The sequence below is a fragment of the Spinacia oleracea genome, chromosome 4 (genome assembly GCF_020520425.1).
Source record: "Spinacia oleracea cultivar Varoflay chromosome 4, BTI_SOV_V1, whole genome shotgun sequence".
Classification (NCBI taxonomy): Eukaryota; Viridiplantae; Streptophyta; class Magnoliopsida; order Caryophyllales; family Amaranthaceae; genus Spinacia; species Spinacia oleracea.
Window position 1 is genome coordinate 49,556,238 of NC_079490.1, and position 17,368 is coordinate 49,573,605.

Here is a 17,368-nt window from a genome sequence, read left to right on the forward strand (position 1 = left end):
ATTCTTTCAGATGGTCGTCAAATTCATAGCTCAGATATTCACCGCCTCTATCAGACCGCAGTGCTTTAATATTCTTGCCTAATTGATTCTCTACTTCACTCTGAAATTCCTTGAATTTGTCAAAGGATTCAGACTTATGCTTCATTAGGTAGACATAACCATATCTACTGAAGTCATCAGTGAAAGTGATAAAGTAGTTGAAACCACCCCTATCATTTGTACTCATTGGTCCACATACATCTGTATGGATTAAACTCAATAGTTCAGTTGCTCTTTCTCCAACTTTAGAGAAAGGTTGCTTTGTCATTTTGCCAAGTAAACATGATTCGCACTTACCATAATCCTCTAAGTCAAATGGTTCTAGAATTCCTTCATTTTGAAGTCTTTCCATGCGTTTCAAGTTAATATGGCCTAATCGACAATGCCACAGATAGGTGAGATCTGAATCATTCTTTTTGGCCTTTTTGGTATTTATGTTATAAACTTGTTTGTCGTGATCTAATAAATAAAGTCCATTACTAATCTAGCAGATCCATAAAACATCTCTTTAAAATAAAACGAACAACTATTGTCCTTTATTAAAAAGGAAAATCCCTTAGCATCTAAGCAAGAAACAGAAATGATGTTTTTAGTAAGACTTGGAACATGGAAACACTCTTCCAGTTCCAAAACTAGCCCAGAGGGCAACGACAAATAATAAGTTCCTACAGCTAATGCAGCAATCCGTGCTCCATTTCCCACTCGTAGGTCGACTTCACCCTTGCTTAACTTTATACTTCTTCTTAGTCCCTGTGGATTGGAACATAAGTGTGAGCCACAACCTGTATCTAATACCCAAGAAGTTGAATTAGCAAGTATACAGTCTATAACGAAAATACCTGAAGATGGAATGACTGTTCCGTTCTTCTGATCTTCCTTTAGCTTTGGACATTCTCTTTTGTAATGGCCTATTCCATCACAATAAAGACAGCTTGATGTGGACTTGTCCTGCTTTGATTTAGCATTGCCCTTGGACTTTCCACTTTTCTTAAACGGTCTCCCTTTAGCCTTGAGTAAATCTTTGGCTTCACAGTCCAGTATTATCTCAGCCTTTCTGACAAGGTGAACAAATTCTGCAACTGTTTCTTCTCTTGGTTCACTTAGGTATAGTTGCTTGAAGCGACCAAACCCACTGTGCAGTGAATTGAGCAAGATAGAGACTGCCATCCTTTCGCTTATTGGTGTTCCTAGCAGACTTAGGCGATCGAAATATGAAAGCATAAGATCCACATGGAACCTTAGTGGGACGCCTACCCTTTGTTTAGTGTGAAGGAGCTGAACATGTGTTTCTTGGACTTCCATCCTATAACACCTGTTGAGAGAACTAACCTTTAGACCAGACATTGATTCAATCAACTCATGGACGTTCAGGTCCCTGTCCTCCATGCTTCCACGACAGATATCCCTCAGATTCTTGATGAGCGTAAAAGGTTCATAAGCTACAAATCTTCTAGCCCATTCATCAGGGATATTGTTCAGCATAAGACTCATAACCTTTTTGAGATCCGCATCCCAGGCGGAACATCTTTCAGGGGTCATGTCTCTGGCATAGTAGCTTGGCATAGGATGTAACAGTACATACTCAAGTCCAATGAGTCTGACTATTTCAACTAGCTTAGCTTCCCATTCAAGAAAATTTGTTAGGTTCAGCTTGACCATAAGCTCAGAACCCATGATGATGTTTTGATTGTTGTTTGCCATAGTTAAAACTACAATTGAAAAGAATAAACAAATAAATAATCATTCACAGTTTCTCTTAATAAACTTAAATTCTAGCATACATGCATAATTCAATGTTCATTAAACATTTTATTCAAGTTATGTGTTCCGGCAGGTGTGAATAAAATGATTCCAAGATCCTAAAACCCATTGAAGAATTAAGCACATTACGTATTTAGACTCAATTCTAAAATCTTTTAGGTAAGCAAAAACCTTTTGCTAATAGTCTAGAAACTACTCTTGGTTGATAGGTACGTCTAAGAACTTATTAGGTAAACCTATCGATTTTACCACGACATAAATGAACTCCTTACTTATATCGTTGAGTTTCACCAAAACTAACATGTACTCACAATTATTTGTGTACCTTACCCCTTTAGGACCAATAAGTAACACCTGGCCGAGCGAAAACTATTACTAGATTGATGTAAAGGATATCCAAGCAAGTGTTTACTTTGGCATTGCACCTTTTAACTCAATTTTTAAGTTTGGAACTTAAGGTTTTTACTATGTTGGTTAGATTTTAAGTGAACTAAAATCCTTAATCATGCAACATAATCAAGCCACAATCTCATGCATAATTAAGACATATTGAAAGCAATAAATAACTTAAAGCATGCATAAGATAAATGTGATCTAGTATGGCCCGACTTCATCTTGAAGCTTCAACTTCAAAGTCCGTGTCGAAAATGGAAACTTCGTCTTGAATTTCACCGTGGGAGGCGCCATTTTCTTCAAATAGGATAAGCTATAATTAAATTAATTACAACTATTTGATGGTACGCAGACCATATTTAAATTGAAAAACAAATTTGGTGCATTAGACCAATTACATTCAAATTAATGGTGCGCATACCATATTTTCTATCCTATTTGGGCCATACTAGTCACTCCATAACCTGCAAAACAGTACATATACAATATATACCATTCACCCATTCATTATCATGAATGACCCACATAGCTGGTTAGTAAAACACGTTATGCATCTTATAAATATTTGCAGCAATTAATTAAGGGCACCAATAATCTACCAATTATTCAGTCCTTATTAATTCTAATCAAGTTGTTTAACCTTAAAGGATTTGTAGACCTAATCAAGAGTTTATGACTAAAAATGCTCCCACTTAAACCAATAAATTCATATGCTTTACTAATTTTAAACATAAAAATGTATTTTTAGTCTAACCGGAAACATACAAATTTAATTAAAATTTAAAGCTCATATAAATTTATAATCGAATCCATTAATTTAATTTATTTCGGTTGAATTGAACGAATTTAAATTAATTCAAGATTTAATTTTAGTAAAATAATTAGTATAAATAAAATTTATAATAATTATAATATTCAAAATTAAAATCCAAGAAAACAATTTAAAATTACGAATTTTAAAATTAATTAAAATCGTTTCCGAACTGAAAATTAAAAATTAAATTCAAAGCGCATCAATCGGGTCAAGACGAGGCCATGGGCTCGCGCCCATGCCCCGTCGAGTCCACGAGGCAGCATCGCCCCTCACGAGTGATCGCATAGCAAGGCACGAGCAGCTGCCACGCGCAAACGCAGCAAGCCGAGCCACGCTTGCGCGCAGCATCGCTCGCTGCTTCGTAGCGCAGCAGTTGCTTGGCGAGGCTGGGCGAGGCAGCGCTCGTTGCTGCGAGGCACCCCTCGCTGCCCGCGCGCGCGCCTGCCATTCTCGCTCGCCTTGCTTCTTCGCCCACCCGCCCATGCATCATCGTAGCACTCGACGCAAGGCAGGGCTGCTGCGTTGTGCTCGCGTGCTATTCGCCTTGCTCGTTGCATTCGTACCGCATGGGCGACGAGCTCCCTTGCTCGTCGTCACATGCCCGCACTATACAACACCACTTAAGGGTAACACGTAGCTTCCATTGCTTTGTGCGTGCAAGTTTTACGAGCGAATTGCATAAAAATTTAAACTTTTATTTCCAAAATTAGTGACAAATTAATAAATCATATTAATTTCATAATTTTAGGGCGAAAATCGAAAATTTATTAATTAATTAATTTCCGATTAACATGGATTCAAATCTAGGTCATAAAAAATTAAATTTTAACACAAAATAACAATTTTATGGTGGTTTTTAATCATTGGTACCTAATTAAATTATTAATTAATTATGAAAATCAAATCAATTCTAAATTATTCGAATTTCAACAAATTAATCATAATTACAAATTAGGTTGTATAATTAACAAGGCTAGGCATTCAAACTTGTTAAACATATACAGTAGGTCAATCAAAGATTCAAGATTTATCAACAAGAATCGCAAATATTTAACTTAACATCTTAAATTTACAAACTTTTGCGTTCGAAAAACTAAAACCTCCGAAAAATCATAGTTAGGCTTCGAATTTGGGAATTCTGGCTTCGGCCGAAAAATACTAGTTTTGTCAAAATTTTAGAATGCCTTTTACATGCGGAATTAACACAAAAATCACTCGATTTGGATGAGTAACGAAGAAACTGCCGAAAAACTGCGTACATATAATTAAATAAACGCAATTTGCAATTAATTAACAATTACGAAAATTAATTACCCCTTTTAATTCTTTGCAAATTTGTAAAATTTAACCATGTTTATGCAATTTAGATTATAAAAATAATAAGAGGCTCGTGATACCACTGTTAGGTTATGATACATATGACTTAACATAAATCATGCGGAAAAACCATAAAGCCAGGAAACATATTATTTACACATAATCATTTAGCATAATTTAGATGCATACACTTTGTAGCGTGCCCTCCCTAGCTGCGCCCGAACCGAACAAGAACAAGTATTTAGGACTCCAAGCGTCGTCCCTCCGTAGATAGTCCACAGCACGTCCGGATCCGCCTTAAGCTTGACCAACTAGAATCGCCCTTAAGGTGGTATAGATTTCGGCTAAATAGGGGCAAGAGAGTGACTGGTTTTTCTTGAAAATCTTACCTTTGAATACTTCAATTGTCTCAATAAATTATGACCCTAGGCACTTATTTATAGAGATATGGAAAAGGAATTATAATCCTACTAGGATGTGGATTTATTAATTAGAACCCAACTTGAGCTCTAAATAATAAATTTAATCTATTAGGATTAGGATTTAATCAATACACGAATTCCGATAGGATTAGGATTCGTTACGAACACGAGCGTCGTATGGCCACGAGCATCGCACCACCCGCGCAGGCTTTGCGGCCCACACGAGCAGTCGCTGCTCGCAGCCCAACAGCACGCTCAGCGTGCGCGCGCCAAGGCCTTGCTTGGCCTGGCCTTGCGCTTGGCCTGGCGAGGCTGTGGCAGCTCAATGTTGGGCGCTCGGCTTGCTGGGCGCGGGCCTGGCTTCGTGCTGGGCCTTCGTCTAGCAAGCCTCGTCCGATGCGCTTCCGATTAAATTCCCGGTTCCGGAATTCATTTCCGATACGAACAATATTTAATATTTCCGATTCCGGAATTAATTTCCGTTTCGAACAAATATTTAATATTTCCGTTTCCGAAATTATTTTCCGATTCCGATAATATTTCCGATTCTGACAATATTTACGTTTCCGGCAATATTTCCGATTTCGGTAATATTTTTATTTCCAATAATATTTTCCGATACGTACCATGTTTCCGTTTACGGCAACATCTACGACTTGGATAATATTTATATTTCCGATACGATCCATATTTCCGTTTCCGGCAATATCATCGTTTCCGGAGTATTCATTTCTTGCTTGTGACGATCTCAGCTCCCACTGAAACCAAGATCTGTCGATTCCGAATATCCATAGATGGGGTATTTAATGCCATTAAATACTTGATCCGTTTACGTACTATTTATGTGACCCTACGGGTTCAGTCAAGAGTAAGCTGTGGATTAATATCATTAATTCCACTTGAACTGAAGCGGTCTCTAGCTAGGCATTCAGCTCACTTGATCTCACTGAATTATTAACTTGTTAATTAATACTGAACCGCATTTATTAGACTTAATATTATATGCATATACTTGGACCAATGGCACTATTTCCTTCAAGGCCACCTATTGAGATGGTGGTTGTCAACAAAAAGGACGCTCGCCGCCAATTCTGGACGGGTAAAGCTTAATTCACAAACGACGAAATAAAAGGATACTCACCTTCTCCTCCAACTCGGCCTTGGCCTTCTTCATCTTGGCCTCATAGATGTCGGCCATCCAGTCAGTCATGTCGCCCTTCCCAATATCCGTTGCGGACAGCTTGCTCATCCGTTCCTCTACAAACAAAAAGGAACCATAGTTAGAAAAGGATTAGAACAAAGTGGAGCGGCACATAATCTGGCATACTACCTCGGGTCATAGAACATCCTAGGCCAACGGCCGCTGGAAAAGCCTCATCTCGAAACTGGCTTATGTGCGGCAACCACTCGGCCGGCACATGGAAGGTCTTGTCAACAGTTAAGTGATGGGTGTTAGCCTTGAACAAGACCATTATTTGATCCCACTCCTCGGTAGTAAGGGGTGGGAGAGGCTCGTCGCGCTCCATATAATTTGCCGTGTGACTCCAACGGCTCATCCTGTCATACATCTTCTGGTCGTCAGTATAAAACACGACCCACCTCTTCCTCCACATGTGCCACTTGCTGAGCTTGCCCACCACCGTCTGGTACGTACCACGACTACTCAGATTGAACCACCCCTTGGCGGCATTGGGGGAACGGGAGATGGAAACCAGATGCAAGAATGCGTTGAACGACGGCGCCACGATGTTCAGCGCACATTTGGCGATATAGCCAAAAATATCTGCCCAGGAGTTGGGGTCAGTTGAGCCACCCCAATGTTAAAACCATCCAGAACCTCCACAACAAAGGGATGTGGAGGGAACCTCATGCCAAGTTTAATGGCCGCGGCATAAACTGGGAACTCTCCCTCAGCGAGCAAGCTAACGGTCGAGTCCAAACCGGCCGGCACGCGCATCTGATATCCTTCCCCCACACAGAGGTCGTCCCTCATCTTGGCCCCATGCCTATCTAGCCATCTCATCCAGCCAATGTCTGGGTGAATCTCCGAAGGAAGAAGCTGAGCTTCTTCCCGACCTCTGGGCCTAATGGGCAGGGGAGCAATCTCTTGCTCTTCCGCAGCCGACGGCAATGGAGCTATGCTCGACTCCCCCACTGCCTGGCTCGTTGTACCCCCTGACGAGCTTGCAGTTTGTTCCTCCTCAGCCTCGACATATTCGTCGATCTCTTGAAAGAGATCGGCATATTCTGCGTCAGCTGCCGGGGCGGTGGAAGAATATCTCTCCCTAGGGGGCGTGGATGCTTCCTCCCGCAAACGCCGGCGAGTAGGATCTGCCGTCTGCTTGGTTCTAGCCATGCCTTCTGCATAGTGAACGAAGCACGGCTTAGGGGTGACCAACAATGAAGAAAAAGACGTGATTGGGCGTCCGCCCCGACAAAAGACGAGCGGCGTAAAGATCTCAATTAAAACTATCAAGTCCTTACCTAGTACTAAGGTGCCGGTCGCTAACGAGGATAAAAATGACGAGGAAATGACAAAAACAGGAAAGAAAGGCGAAAACTAACCTTGAAAGATCTGAGAAGTACTCGGTGAAGAACAGGATGAGTTTCGCGGAGAACAGGTTGAGTTTGATGAAGAACAAGTTGAGTCTCCCGGTGGCCGGAAATCGCCTGCTGGTGGTGGAAATACGCCAGAAATCGCATGTCTACAGCTCTGTGAAAATGAAATGTAAAAAAATGAAATTTACCACTCCCCCCTTATATATAGGGAAGGGCAAAAAAGAGAAAAGTGACACTTGTCACTATCTCAACACTTGTCCCAAAGACGTAGCTGCAAATCAAAGGTCAAGAAGCGATATCCGGAAGATTGTTTCCAGAAATGCCCTTCTTGAGGGGCAAATGTTGTGGGCAAAATTACCGTGCCTTCGTGTACCAATGAGGATGTGACACGTGGCACGTATTATGCCCCGTAAGCAAGAACCATACGACGTCTACTCCGGAGTATGGGTATCAATCTACGTATCTGCAACGTATATGTATTCGTATTTATGTATGTATAAATGTATGTATTGTATCTATACCTAAGGGGCATAAGTAGCAAGTATCCTACGGAGTATAAATGAGCACAATAGGCCCAAATAGCCCACTTACGCCTAAAAGGGCCAGTAAACTGTAAGAAGGAAGGACACGTGTCCTCCTCTCATACCTCAGCCAATCATGTAAAAGGAATATTAGGTTATTCTTACAATAACCTAGTACTATAAATAGCCCCATTTCCCTAGAAAAAAGGGGTCACAATCAATACAAAAGAACATTTACTGCTCTGCCTTCTCTCTACTTTCTCTCTCTAAAGATAGGCTCTTGCTTGAACATTAACTAACGAAAACCTCCAAGTCTAAATCTCCCGGAAAAACCCCGCAACAATAAGCTTCAAGTAAATACCACTACTTTTCATGTGCTATCTGGAATCTGGACACTAAACTGCGTAGCTAAATAAACTGATGCATACATTACGGTAAAATGGAGAAAATTTATCTCTAATTTACAATTAAAGGACAGGCTACGCTACATAGGTACTCATATCGCACAGCAGGTAAGGTCGTTGTTGACAAAATTTTGGCAGTTATAACTCCCAACATTTAGAGAACAAGTACAAAATTTGTTACCAAGTTTATGCGAATAAAATTTTAACTCCTCATATCATCTATAATATGATGCCAGGATGAAGAGAATGACGGCTGATGCAGAAGTTACAATTAGTTCCTGATATACAAACAAGAGTATAAATTAGATTTGAAACTAATTATACATGATTCAGTTCAGCTACGACAAAGCAGAAGCTGAGGGGGTAAGAGAGAGAAGTGGTTGGTTTTACCTGACTGTTGTACAGGGCAGCAGGTATATAATTGCCAGAATACTCTATCAGGTTCAGAACACCAGTGAAAGCCTACCAAAAATAAGTAGATCACGTTAAAAAGTCCGTTGTATATTTTCTACCAAGTGCTATGGAAAGTTGGACCACGAAAGTAAGCAAGTATTTCTAATATAACAAACTCAGATGATGCTGATAAAATAAAAATAAAAATAAAATAAAATAAAGGCTATATACCAAGGAAGCAAGACCAATACAACCAAACACTAGGCAAAGAGATCGAAGAAGGCGTTTCCCCATCCGTAGACCCCGTCCGTCATCCTCACCGTCTTCCTGCAACAAAATCATGCCCAAATACTTAGCAGAAGTTCAAGGCAAAGTAACAAAGCCTTATTTATTTATTTGATAAGATTTATAAAAACATGGAAAAGTGAGCCCTCTATAAAGGTACTATAAGCTCCCATAATCACTCACGGTGAATGTTGGAGATACAGGTGGTTCAAAGGCTTTTAGCTTCTCAAAAATTCGATATACAAACACGAAACCCAGAAACTGTATCGGCTTCCATTCAGCAGTCTGTTTGATGAAAATCCAAGCTATCTGCATATTAAAACAACAAAAATAAGTATTACGAACTTCAAAGTAGGATATAATCATATACGAAGTACACACTAACCACTTAAAGAAACTGCATTTCTAATCTACAACATTGTTCTTATCACTAGTTTCTATTCATAGATAAGGACATGGGCTGTCATATTATCAACATCAACAGCCAACCAGAAAAATGTGAATAATCAAATGAGCTAGACCACCAAGGTTCCTGGATCAAATTGTGATGAGATTAATAGGAAAGCAAGGCGGTTTCTATAGGGTGATACAGAAGATAAAATAAGGTTCGCTTAGTTTCATGGAAATGGTCAGAAAACCGAAAGCAGGAGGACTCACTGAGCCAAACGTGGCTTCGATAGCGATCGATGCGTTAATACGGTTTCGATTGCGATCAATGCGTCAAGCCGAAGCGGCTTTTGAAAAACTTGGATGGAGAGTTCCCACTTCCCACTGAGCCAAATTCCTTATGTTCTCGAGTACTTAGGAGCACCCGTTGGAGGTGCAAGATGTAAGTGTATAAGAGATGTGGGACGTAAATCGTGGGTGGAAATTAGAACTCTTTGCTGATTTTTTACCCATGGATGTGCTCAACGACAATTACAGCCCGTGAGCTAGTTGTAGGGTAGGATGCGGTTGATGAACTTTTTGGGAACGGGTCGCTGATCAGACGGTTTTATGATTGGGTCTGCTATAAACATTCTTCGTGGATCACCGCAACCAGGACATACTTATTTTTTCCTTTGGTTAGCATTCCAGGAAAGATTGATGACGAATAGAAATCGGTTTATGAGCAAGTTAACATATGACCCTCGTTGTTTTGTCTGTGGAATTGAAAAGGAAAATGCAAGGCATGAGCTCCATCGCCGCCTAGCTGCTCTTGCGGGGTGGCACAAGCTTGGACAGAATGACGATGAGGATTTGTTAGGTGAGCTGCTCGAGGACTGGCTGCTGCAAATATTGACCCGAGAAGGTCCAAAAACTGGTGAATGGTTTTTGCCACGCCTTGTGCAAGGTGGTTGATTCAAGGACATAAAGGTGAGCTTCATGAGATGTTTCCTTCGAATTGTGGGTCTTGTACTTGTATAAAAGATGAATTGTTGAATGTAAATTGTAATTCTCGGTAGCTTGGTATGGTGGTCATAAGAGGGTCCAATTGAGAGTGGACTTGGAGGTGGTAGTTTGTTTGGTGGAAAATTCTCCACTCACCCCTCCATAAATTCATATCATCCGAAGGTGTAAATTTCTCATTGATTGTCTAGGTTGAGAGGCTACTATAGGACAGTGTTATAGGGAGGCCAATTACGCTACTAACTGGTTGGCTAACTTTGGTGTGCATTACTGGCAATTTTTCAGGCGGTCCTGAAGAATCTTATTGCCTTTTCATTGGAGGACCCAAGTGGTGTTGCTCGACCTCGTTTGGTGTCGTTGCTTCATATTAGCATGAACAGGGCTGGGTGGAGTTAGTAATGTAGCTACTGTTTTTCTTATTAATTTTCTTTGTTTCTCTTGTCTTTGGTTTTCTGATTTGTAGTTGAATTTTTCATTTATCAAACCCTCTCTTTCACCAAACAAAAAGGAAAAATAATAACTGTGCTAAACAAGAGACAAGCACACAGCAACTGGTCAAGCAGCATACTTCAAAAAAAAAAAAAAAGGTCAAGCAGCACTTACAAATACAGCAGATATAGCCACGTTGATGCATATATCTTTGACTTCAGATTTGCTGAACCTGAAAGCACACCATAGTCCATATCATTGTTAGATGAACTGGTAAGAAGACAATAAGAGAAGATGATGCAAGTTTGTCAATCAGTAACCCCTTTGCTAAACAAGTCAATTTAGAAGACTAATCAGCACTTATTACAATTTTACACTAATTACAATGCTACACAATTTTCCCCTCAAAAAATGTGCTCATCTACCTAAGCAACCACCGATCCACGTGACCTAAAGCAGGTACAAGTAGAACCAAGGAAGTAATGGCTCAGCACAATCCTACTAGAGGCACGTGACGCATGGGAATAATTATGGTGTGAGAAATTTTATATTCAGTTTGTAATAAATAGGGGATGAGGTGAGAGACTGTAATGTGCTTGGTTATCCGGGTATAGGAGATAAGCCAATTAGGAAATAGTCATTTTAATTCAGTTAGAGGTAGCTTGAACAACAAGAAGAGGGGAGTTGTTTAATCCTACAAATAGAGGAGTTTAGGGAAAGAGAAAGCATGATGAAAATTAATGAAAGTTATATTTTGTTCTAGCTTTTAGTGGGAGTGTCAAGCCACTCTAAGGTCAGGGGTTGTAATCTCTTTAACCATGATTTATTTGCATTGCTACGACATATCGAACTATCCCCAATTTCTCTTCTTCCTCGCTTATACAGATCTGATTTAGAGTAAGAATAATTCTGAATTGCGGTAATTATTCTCTTTGTGAGGGGGGAATCCCAGCCTCTCGAAACATAATTGTTATTTCTTTTTGGAATAGTCAATACAATCTTGCTGTGCTTTTCTATGACATTCATCGGAGTAAGAATAATTCTGAATTGCGGTAATTACTCTCTTTGTGAGGGGGGAATCCAAGCCTCTCGAAATATAATTGTTATTTCTTTTTGGAATAGTCCATACAACCTTGCTGTGCTTTTCTATGACATTCATCTCTATATTCTCTCTTTTCTTCTTCTGCAAAACCACCTCTTCTCTGTCAATTTTCTCTGTTCTTTTCTTTTCTTTTCTTTTCAAATCCTCTCAACAACTACAACAAACCTTGGTTGAACTTTACTATTTGCAGACCATGTATGTATCACCTTTTTTAGATGAACTATTATAAAATCCTTTGGAAAAGAACTTAATCCTCTACGTCAAGATCAACAAAGATGGGGAACAAATATTCAATGTTTCACAATACACAAGCAGTAGCAAAACTAGAAAATGACCAAAGAAAAGGCCCAAAGAAAAACCTGGGTCCCCAAGGCACCACTGGCTGCTTATCAGCATATTTTATATCCTTTGAAACCTGTATTTTGCATGAGTACCCCACAAAGTTAATTACTCATAATAAGTGGACTCTGGCCAATCAAAGTCAAAGAGAAACTAAAAGGGAATACAGAATAATCAGTAACTCAAGCGAAAAAAAAGTTCCTAACAGCTGCATAACACACATGAATACTCAGTTATTATATCAGAAAAAGAATGAAAAACTGCAACCGAGCACTCTAAGTTCCACTGGAAGGTAAAAAACAATACGAAGTATATAATATGTCATTTAGCTTCCTTCTAAAACTTATCTCACAACCAACTGAATCTCAACAAATAACCAATCATGAAATCACTCTAAGAACTACATGGGTAAACCAGACAGACAAGTAGTTAACTGGAAAACATGTGAAGCATGCCAATGAGATATTAACAATCCCTGTTAATGAAAACTTGAATATGAGGCAGAGGCCACTGAAGAAAATTGAGAAAGATGTACCTTAAATGAGCCAAATGTCTCCCCTTTCTTCCTCTTAGTTAATTGTGCCATCATGATCTTGTCGTAAGCCCTTTCCAACTGAAAAGGCACATATTAGTTAAAAATATATGCCCAAACACTTGCTAAGATCAGAAAAACAAGGACAAATAACAACTTCGTTGAGTATTTATCCAAAAGCAATCATAGAGGAAACCCGTGTTTACCAACGCAGCAGTGGCTTCATCACCTCTCCGTTCAGCGTCTTTGCGCTTTTTAGTATAGGCCGCCTTAATCATGTCAAAACCCTCAACAGGGCTCACTCCAAGCACCTAAAAGAATAAAAAACTAGAACTTATAAACCAAAACATATGCCAAGTGTCTGCAAGCAAGTGTCGCTAAACCCATCTCACAAAGAGGTTTCAGTAAATTGATTGATTAGACATGAAGTAAGCAATTGATCATAATATTGGGGGGGGGGGGGGGGGGGGGGGTCATCTTTAGAAGCACCAACGTTGCCCCGGAAACCTAAAACTTCAAGATTAAAGACTTGAAAAATCACCCCAATTCCCAAAGACATAAAAAACATCACCCTTGATTCACAATAGGATTAGCAAGATATCATTTTTTTCATGAGAATGACCATTTTCCTCATATACCAGGGTTGCTAGTTTTTATGATAGACCATTCCTCATATACCCCATCTTGCTAGTTATTTTGACATACCATTATCATTATATACCCCTTTTGCTACTTATTTTATGAACCATTATCACCATACACCCGTCTTGCTAGTTCATTTGATGGACCATTATTACATATAACCCTCTTGCTAGTTCTTTCAGTGAACAATTATCATCATAAACTAGTCTTGGTACTTCATTTGATGGACCATTATCACCATACAACCCTCTGGCTAGTTCTGTTCTTTTGATGAACCATTATCATCATATCTTTCTCTTGCTAATTCTTTTGCAGGATTGTTATCATCATCCAACCGTCTTGTTAGTTCTTTTGATGGAATAATGTCAATCATACACCCTCTTGCTAGTTCATTTATGGGACCGTAATCATCATTCATACTAGTATTGCTCTTTTGATGGACCATCTATCAATATCATCATATACCCATATCCCTCGTTCTTTTGATGGACAATTATCATCATTTACCCGTCTAGTTAGTTATTTTGATAGACCTTCATGATCATTTCAAATGTTGGACTATATGGCATACTATTACCTCTAAATTATCCCAGATACTTAGAAATGATCAAAACTTAACTAACAAAAAGGTATCAAATTTGAGAAAGAGAGATTACCTCATAAGGATTTGAATTGCCATCGGAACTAGAACTTCCAGCTGCAGAAGCAGCCGAACATATAACTCTCCCACTATAATTTTGGCTAATTCTCAAAACCCTGAATTTCAATTTTTTTTTTTTTAAAAATCAATTCATTGCACAATATAACAATAATTAATGATAATAAAAAACAATAAAAATGAAACTTAAAAAAAGAATTAAAAATACCTCATTGTAAATTATAAGGAAAACTACCTGAAAGAAGAGGAATAAGACGAAGGACGGAAAGTAGAAGAAGAAGAAGAAGAAGAAGAAGAAATGTGAGGATTTTTGCGGTATAAAGTTAAATTAGGAAAGTGGGAGATCACATTTGATGTTGCCATTGCCATTTTTGTTCTGCAATTCCAGTTTAGGAGAGAAGAAAATGGGGTTTTGTTAGGGTTTTCTCAAAGAAATGCAGAGAGAGAAACAATGGGAGAAGATGAGAAGAAACAGCCATTAATTTGGCTTTATTGTTCAACTTGATTTTCATTTAAACAAATCTGTTAAACAAATATAAATCTTAGCGCATCTTTATCAACACAGATGTTCGCATGGCCTAATGGATAAGGCGCTCGCCTCCGGAGCGGGAGATTGTGGGTTCGAGTCCCACTGTGAACGTTTTTGTTTATGTTTTTTAAAAAAGTTTTTATTTAGTTTGTTTACTTATCAAATGAATAAATTTTTGTTTATGTTTTTCATTTTATTTATTTTCTTTACTTATCAAATAATGTTTTTTAAAAAAAAAAAAATTAGATTCTTTACTTATCAAATCTAATATATATAATTAAAGCGGACATATTTGCTAAATTTTTTTGTTTTTTTGATATTTTGCTAAGTTATTAGAGCGCCACATATGAAATAAAAAAAAAAATCCAATGAGAAATAATATTTGTAATTTCTGTTTGAATTAAAAGATCCAATTTTAAAAAAGTTTTTATTTAGTTTGTTTACTTATCAAATGAATAAATTTTTGTTTATGTTTTTCATTTTATTTATTTTCTTTACTTATCAAATAATGTTTTTTTAAAAAAAAATTAGATTCTTTACTTATCAAATCTAATATATATAATTAAAGCGGACATATTTGCTAATTTTTTTTTGTTTTTTTGATATTTTGCTAAGTTATTAGAGCACCACATATGAAATAAAAAAAAATCCAATGAGAAATAATATTTGTAATTTCTGTTTGAATTAAAAGATCCAATTGCCTGATAAGTAAAACTCCAATCACATAGGACGTATAAAATTAATTTTTAGAAAAATAATATTTTTGTAAAAAGATAAATTTTGTATTTCACTAATTAGAGTTCTTACGATGGTAAACCATCTTTTTCTATGATGTAGATATATTTAGACCCATAACATCCAGATAATTTTGACCACATCTCTCCAACCAAAGGAATACAATCATATTATTATTTTGGAGTTTTGCCTCTTTTTTTCCCTTTTTATGTTGTTGTTGTTTGTTCTTATTATAAATAACGTTTATTTGAATAGGTTTATTTAGTTCATGTAATTTGGATTAATATTTTGTTCATTTTCAGTACTTTATAAATTGATAATTTGTCTCCTTCCATTGTTTGATACGCTATGTGTGTAGTCTAGCTTAAAGAATGATAAGGTATGATATCATGATATCATGATTTCTTTTTAACAAGTTATTGTATGTTTTGTTTATTGATTCTAATAAATTATATGCAGGTAAAATTCCCAACACAATCTAAGGTTTGATTTCGAAACAAATTATCAAACTTCTATATATAATATACTAAAAGAGGAAATCAATGTGGTGATGACAAATATCACTCATTGATTGGCCTCTTTTTTAATATTAATTAATATATAATTTTTTTTTTGTCATATTTAACTTATTGTATTTTTGGTAACAATAACTAATACGAAAAAATACATAAAAAATTAAAAGATTCATCAATATCTTTACTAACAATATTTCCGTGTATTGGAAGGTTATCAATGGGCGCACATATATATGTAGAGAAGCAATGCAGAGAGTTAGTTGAGTTCAATCATTAAAACTAAGTACAATTGGCGCACATATATATTTCCGTATAATGGAAGTGGTTACCAATTGGGGCACATATATATTACTATAGAGCATTTTCTATAATGTATATATAATCAAATTTTACATATAGTCTAACTCAAACATACATCGTATATGTTAGGTTAAATATTTGAAATTTATGCGCTTCATAACAGCTAATATATACCATAGAAATTAGTCACTTATAACAATAACTATCATAAAATCCATTTAGTTTATGCACTAATCTGGAGTTTACCATTTATACGTTTGGCCTAAACTGTTAACCGACATTTAACTGTTATTCTAAGTTTAACTAACATATGTAGTATATAAAATAAATTGTCAGTTAACAAATATAATTGATTCATCACCAGTTAACAATAAATTATCCATCACTAGATTATATCACATGCATGCACATATATTCTAAAATTATTATTTGACCGGCCATATTGTTTACTCCGTATAAAATATTTCTCCCCCTAAAGCTAATTTATAATTAATAAATCTTGATCATGCGTACTGATTGAATCATCTAATATGAAATTTGAGAAACAATTTCAATATTTTTTTCGTTTGATTTTTACATTCTTTGTTTCTTTATTTTTGATCATTTGGTAGGTAATGTAATTTTACATTATAATCCACTGAATTCAATTTCTGATAAACAATATTCCGTATAGAAATCTTATAATACCTTTGCAAGTTAATTCTTGCATGAAATGTACCTTTCGTTTTTATATAATATATTAAAAGAGGGGAAATCAGTGTGGTGATGACAAATGTCAATCTATGTTTCGTCTCTCTTTTAATATAAATAATTAAACTTAAAATAAAATAATTAATATACTTCGTTTATTTTTTACTTAAACTTTCTAATTACTTATGGTAATAAATCAATTACACTACTAAATACTTATTTACTTATTTACTTATGGAAATAAATTTCTTAACTTAAATATACTACTAAAATAACATGTTGAAATATGTTGTGTATATACATCAAGATTATTGACTAAAAAAGTTATACTAAAAATCTACTTCAATATCACAATATTTACAATATGACAATGATCTGTTTAAAATAATAAATAAAAATATTTTAACAAGGTTGTCAAAAATATCTTTTTATTTAAAATATTTTAACATCTCTTATCATGTACTAATATATTTAACTTAAATTTACTAATGACTAACTGTATGTATTGTCAATTTTTATTTAAAATATATGTCTTATATTGCCTATGTATAACAAATATTTACCTTTTTGCTTTAATATTCGAAGCAGTACTTATTAAGG

The 17,368-nt window shown here is 36.6% G+C and overlaps 2 protein-coding genes and 1 non-coding gene across 3 annotated transcripts; 1 reads left to right on the plus strand and 2 right to left on the minus strand.

The window, feature by feature from the left end:
- Positions 1 to 622: 622 nt before the first annotated feature.
- On the minus strand, positions 623 to 2,843 carry LOC130459893 (uncharacterized). Its single transcript, XM_056827522.1, has 2 exons — positions 879 to 2,843; positions 623 to 789 (listed from the first exon to the last, which is right to left on the minus strand). Exons 1-2 carry the CDS (start codon positions 1,738 to 1,740, stop codon positions 755 to 757), a joined length of 897 nt encoding a protein of 298 aa, XP_056683500.1. The 5' UTR covers positions 1,741 to 2,843; the 3' UTR covers positions 623 to 754.
- Positions 2,844 to 8,231: 5,388 nt separating this feature from the next.
- LOC110778932 (protein CHLOROPLAST J-LIKE DOMAIN 1, chloroplastic) lies at positions 8,232 to 14,471 on the minus strand. The gene is made up of 10 exons (XM_021983467.2): positions 14,235 to 14,471; positions 13,998 to 14,097; positions 12,906 to 13,010; positions 12,703 to 12,780; positions 12,188 to 12,243; positions 10,901 to 10,958; positions 9,092 to 9,217; positions 8,855 to 8,950; positions 8,621 to 8,692; positions 8,232 to 8,508 (listed from the first exon to the last, which is right to left on the minus strand). The coding sequence occupies exons 1-10, from the start codon at positions 14,366 to 14,368 to the stop codon at positions 8,446 to 8,448; spliced, it is 888 nt and encodes a 295-aa protein (XP_021839159.2). The 5' UTR covers positions 14,369 to 14,471; the 3' UTR covers positions 8,232 to 8,445.
- Positions 14,472 to 14,566: 95 nt separating this feature from the next.
- TRNAR-CCG (transfer RNA arginine (anticodon CCG)) lies at positions 14,567 to 14,639 on the plus strand. Its single transcript has one exon. It is a non-coding gene; the product is annotated as a tRNA-Arg (tRNA).
- Positions 14,640 to 17,368: the final 2,729 nt, after the last annotated feature.